This window comes from Macrobrachium nipponense, chromosome 28, assembly GCF_015104395.2.
Source record: "Macrobrachium nipponense isolate FS-2020 chromosome 28, ASM1510439v2, whole genome shotgun sequence".
In the NCBI taxonomy this organism is placed as follows: domain Eukaryota; kingdom Metazoa; phylum Arthropoda; class Malacostraca; order Decapoda; family Palaemonidae; genus Macrobrachium; species Macrobrachium nipponense.
In genome coordinates, this window is record NC_087217.1 from 15954389 (window position 1) to 15960388 (window position 6000).

The 6000-nt window shown below is 39.2% G+C and overlaps 2 protein-coding genes across 2 annotated transcripts in view; one reads left to right on the forward strand and one right to left on the reverse strand.

Annotated features, from left to right (window-relative positions):
- LOC135201876 (DNA-binding protein P3A2-like) overlaps nucleotides 1–2057 on the forward strand; it is a 42181-nt gene extending 40124 nt beyond the window's left edge. The window contains 1 exon segment of the mRNA XM_064231176.1: nucleotides 1219–2057. Within this exon segment, the coding sequence (XP_064087246.1) occupies nucleotides 1219–1310 (92 nt within the window). The 3' untranslated portion in view covers nucleotides 1311–2057.
- The window catches only part of LOC135201456 (DNA-binding protein Ewg-like), a 112996-nt gene that overhangs the window by 57747 nt on the left and 49249 nt on the right, over nucleotides 1–6000 (reverse strand).

Sequence of the window (6000 nt, forward strand, 5' to 3'; positions counted from 1 at the left end):
TGAGGGTTTTTGGCTTTGGATCTAGCGCCAAATATGTAATATTCACTATTAGTATCATATAAAATAGAAAAATAACGAATATGTCTCTTTTTCCATGGCTCATTTAAAATATTATTCACAGTGTCCAATAATATTTTATGAATATTCTCATATTTTTAGTGTATAAATTCAGACATACTGGTCACTGTTTTGGTTCGGAAATCAGTTGTGGGCAATTACAATGTAAGTTTATTTCGTCGTATTTAACTGAAAGCTAGTTTCTTGCTTATAGTCGGCATAAATGACACTTAATTTTTATAAGACAAGGTTATATTTCATTATACTACAGTATTTTTTAAGTCAAAATATGGCTTTTAAATAGGTCTCGTTGTGAACGTAAGCGTTATTTTTTGGTTAGTAGAATGGCGCTGGGTGCATTTTTTGTGTAAAGATTCACGAGATTCAGTTTGCTATTTTCTCTCTATTTCATTATATGAGCTTTACATATTTATCTTTTATTAGAATGAAAACAACAGTAAAAGGTGTTCTGCTCATTAGTTCTTATTAAAATACTTTTCTTCCGATTTTATTTACGGTCGAGTTTGATGGCGTATAGAAATTTACGGGAGTTTAATCCGCGTCTGTGCACTATAATTTATAGTTAAGTAGCTTGACATTGTTTTCTCAGCTTCAGCGACAACTTGCAGCTTGAATTTAGTAGTACGGCATAGTATATTTCCTTGCCAATCTTTTCTCCATAGAAAATAGGGTATAATGTAAAAATACATCAGTCCTAATTTATTTAACGTTATATGTAACAACTATGGTAATTGTTGACTATCGTTCGATGATGAAATGCGATTTGGTTGTTCTTAGCAAAACAGCTGTTTCTCCTTTAGTTGTAACGTTACAAACAATACTTTTGTCATTCTCTTTTACATTTTTAATTTATTTAACTAGAAGATGGGATAAAGAGATGAAAGAAAAGTGGTTAGTACACGAGCTACGTGGACTTTACAGCAAAAACAATCGTTCTTTTATAGCAGGGTTGGCTCGGACGCTTTAATCCGTTATCTTGGTGAGCTATTGTATATAGTACAGGTTGTCCTCTAGTTTTGATGGCAATGGCCCCATCGTTACTCAAAAATATGCTAATTCTGAGGCAGCCTAGCCGACACCATATAATCTATACATATACTACTGTACTGTTAATTCTTTTTTTTATTTTCTGCTCTAAAGTAATGGAATGCCTCCACTTCATCACACCACCGGCTGGAGACTCACTTGGGCCTTTGGAAGACATGCTAATCTTACGTAAATTTGCATTTTAAACAGTTTAAAACAGACAAAAGTCTCACACTCTGTATCGCCATCGCAACTTTGAAGTATGGTAACTGGTATCGCCATTGTAACTTTGAAATTTTAGAACTTGAAACATTGTAACTCAAGGACTACCTATATAGTATTACAAACATATTTAATTTTGGCTTGTGATTATGTTTTTCATTTTTTTTTTTGTTTCTCTATAAAAGAATTTGTATAGTAACTGTATATCATGGAATATATTTATCTAGCAATTACAAAAAGTCTGAGGCTGTTTTTTGGGTATGGTGCAGAAGATTATGGCCTCATCATTCCTTGAAAGTCAACCTTTCCCCAGTAAAGTAGGCTTTATTCTTGGGGGTTGCCAAGCCCAGAACTTCCTTAGTGACCGTCTTATTCTAGTCAAGTATTTATGGATTTTTCTTCTAAAGAAAATTAAATACTACCTGTAATGAAAGTAAACACTTGGTGACAGATTCCAAGCTTTATTCAACACATTACCAAACTACCACATCTGTAACAGAAAAACAGACAATAACTATCAATATTCATGCACACATGAACACAAGCACATAAGTTATGACAATCATGCTACAAAACATTAACATTAGAAAACAACATAAAGAAATAGTTTGATATCTAGGACCTACCACAAATAATAATACTACATTCTCCCCTCCTAGAAAATTTCACTGTTAAACTAAACAAATGTATTGGTTTAATCCCATCCGTAGCGATCAGGAGGTCTTGACACACGAGTGGATCTTCTTAGCTCAGTGGGCACATGAGAATCACGGCTATCATTAGTTTGTGAACTGTCATGAGTTTGTGCATCCTGCACTTCAGGTGTAACATGAGTTTGTGCATCCTGCACTCCAGGTGTATTTGAGGACTCCATCTCTCTTAACGATTCAACCTGGTGTACAGGAATCATTGCACCCTCAGGACTTGGAGCTAAGTCACGAGTAGACACAGTTGATTCTCTTCCGTCTGGATATTTGACATTTGCATACATTGGGTTTGCATTCATGAGTTGAACCTGATCAGTTAACGGTTCATGTTTGCTAGACCTAACATGTCGTCGCAATAGTACGGGTCCAGGAGTCAAAAGCCATGATGGTAATGTATTTCCAAGACTAGAGCGTCGCTGAAACCTAAAGAAACGTTCATGAGGGGTTTCATTGGTTGCTGTACATAAGAGCGACCTAACTGAATGCAAAACCTCAGGAAGTACTATCTCCCAGTGTTGAGTCTTCAGTTACGAGTTTCAAGTATTAAAAGAATAGATTTCCAAATAATACCATTGTATCTCTCAACCTGGCCGTTCCCCATCGGATGATAAGGTGTTGTTTTGCTTGTTGCAACCCCTTTCTGAGAAAGGTACATTTTCAGTTCCTGGGACATGAAAGAAGGACCTTGATCTGAATGAATAAAACTAGGCATTCCACAAAGGCTAAAGATAGATTCAAGACATTTGATCACTGTTTTAGAATGCATGTTTGGACAGGGAAACACAAAGGGGAAACGTGAATACTCGTCAATAACCGTAAGAATGTACTTGTTGTTCGTGGTAGAGGGCAGAGGCCCCTTGAAATCAATACTAAGACGTTCCATTGGCTGGGTGGCCTTTATGAGGACTCCTTTTCCCTGGATGATGGAATTGCGGTTTTTGTCGTGCACAGATTTTACAGGAAGCACACACTCTTTTCACGTCATCTGTTGAAAAGGGGAGGTTTTTAGATCGCACAAAGTGCAAAAGACGAGTGACCCCAGGATGGCAGAGGTTCTCGTGGATGTCAGTGAGATTCGACATTAAAGAAATAGAACAACAATAGGCACGAGTCAGGGTGTCGGTGCAATATTCTGTTTCCCAGGACGATACTGTATGGTATAGCTGTACGATGCCAGCTCCAACCTCCACTCTTGTATCTTGTTATCTTTATTTTAGTTCTCTTCCTGCTGTCTAACATGAACATCAGGATCGCTGATCAGTAATCAGAGTAAAATGTCGTCTTGCTAAGAATGGCTCCACTTGCGAACAGCTTCAATAATAGCGGTAGCCTCCTTTTCCACTGCTGGATAATGCAACTCACTACCCTGGAGCGTTCTTGACATGAAAGCTACCGGCCGGTCACCCTGGTTTAAGACTGCTGAAACAGCAACTTCCGAAGCATCACACTCCACAACAAAGGGAAGGCTCTCATCCACAGACCGTAGTGAAACATCCATAAGTTGTTTTTTTAAGGAGTTAAAAGCAGCTAGTGCTGGCTCACTCAGTGGAAAAGTTTTTGTGTTCACTAAGGGATGAATCATATCAGAAAAACGAGGGATCCATTTGGCATAATATGCAAACAACCCTTGAGCTCTTCGCAGAGACCCCATATTTGTGGGAGGCGGTAATTCTTGAAGGGGACGTAATCTGTCAGGGTCAGGCTTTATCACATTATTACCGACACAATACCCTAGAACATTGATTGTAGGAACAGACACAACCGATTTCACTTCATTTAGGGTGATCTTCCGTTTCTGAACCACATCCAAGAACTTTTGAACGTTTTCATCATGTTCAGCCTGAGTTAATCCACCTACAGTAATATTATCTAGATATGGAAAAGTATCTTTGAGGTTCTCATCTTCAACTAGTTTATCCATAGCTCTTTGGAAAGCAGCTACACCATTCGTGACACCAAATGGAATCCTACAAAACTGAAACAATTTCCCTGCACCCTCAAAAGCAGTGTACTTCCTCTCACTCTCTTTAATGCTGATTTGGTGATATGCACTCTTTAAGTCAAATGTGGAGAACACCTTATATTTTGCAAGGTCATGCACCATATCCTCTATCCTTGGGAGGGGGTATGCATCTAGTTCTGTGTATTGGTTAATGGTCTGGGAATAATCAATGCAAAGTCTCTTTTTGTGCCTGCCAAGTGAATCTTTGACTACTACAACCTGTGCTCTCCAAGGGGATATACTTGGCTCAATGATACCTTCAGATAGTAAATGTGATATCTGGTCTTTACAAACAGCTGGTCATCCTGGCTATAGCGTCTAGATTTAACTGCAATGGGTTTACACTGTTGAGGCAAGTTTGGAAACAATGACGGTTCATCGATATCAGCTGTTGCTAATACACAGACAGGTTTGGCTCCAGTTATCTTTAAACTTGGTTTATTCCCTCCATATTGAAAAGTTACGCTCTGGTGTTGCTTTTGAAAGTCATAACCTAAGATAACATCACAACATAAATCCTTCAGGACCCCGAGCTGGATACAAGGATATCTCTGATCAAGGTGCACTAGTCTGCTGTAACAAACCCATGGGAACTAGCATTTAAAGATTTTGATGCCATTGAGACTGCTGTACCTACAGGAACTATTGTCAAATTTAGTTTCTGTGCTACTTCCTCCCGTATAAAACTATCTGAACTACAAGAATCAATTAGTGCCTTCAATGAATGGCCATTTACAGTAATGTTTGTAGCTGCATGTGAAAGATTCTTTGGATACGTGGCAGCTATTGTGAGCAAAGTGGGATTATACAATGCAGCAGTAGTACTACCTGAAGCCATTGATTTACAGACTTTTGCAAAATGACCTGTTTTACCACATTTGTTACATTTAACAGTACGTGCAGGACAACTCACTCTACCTGTACTGTGGAGTGCATTACCACAAAAATAGCATTTCCTCTTAGATAAGTAAGCAGCAGCAACAGCTGAATCTCCAGGTGAACTTCTTTCTGCTTCTTCTTTTGTTGGCTGCTGCTGCTGGTCACCTCTGGGCTGTGCCTGCCACTCTGGAACTAAAGCAGCAGTATGAGGAATGGGTGGAGATGCATACGCGTCGGCACTACGCTGGGCAAGATCCAACGTACGAGCTTGACTGTGTGCAGCCTCCAGGTTCAGTGACTTATTTTCTAGTAGGCGCTGACGAATAAATGCTGAGGCAATACCATTGATAAATGCATCACGTACTAGCTCCTGCCGATATTGCTCAGCTGACTGCCTGGAAGTTACAATCCTTGCTTAGCTTATGTAGCTCCCTCAGAAATTCATCAAGGGATTCTCCTGACTGCTGTCGTCGTGTCGCCAAAACATGCCTACAAAAGCAAAAACTTCATTCGGCAACTTGACATAAGCACTCTCCAGTTTGGCGATTGCACTCTCAAAAGTACTACAGTCTTCAATGAGTTCATACACACTCGGGGACACACAATTCACTAATGCCCTCAACTTGTCTGGTGCAGCATCTCCACTTTCTTCTATGAAGTTGGTGAATGTTTTATGCCAGTGCTTCCACTCTTTGGCTGCAGTGGGCGAGCTGGGATCTGTGTCCAGTCTGGACGGCTTCAGCAGCTTGGCCATGATAGGTAGTGTGTTGAATAAATTGTAATGAAAGTAAACACTTGGTGACAGATTCCAAGCTTTATTCAACACATTACCAAACTACCACATCTGTAACAGAAAAACAGACAATAACTATCAATATTCATGCACACATGAACACAAGCACATAAGTTATGACAAGCCATGCTACAAACATTAACATAGAAAACAACATAAAGAAATAGTTTGATATCTAGGACCTACCACAAATAATAATACTACACTACCTGTCAAGGGTGCCCTTTAGAGTTACATATCTGAACTGTCTAGAGTTAGGGAGTTTATGATTTACAGATGAATTTTGATGGACG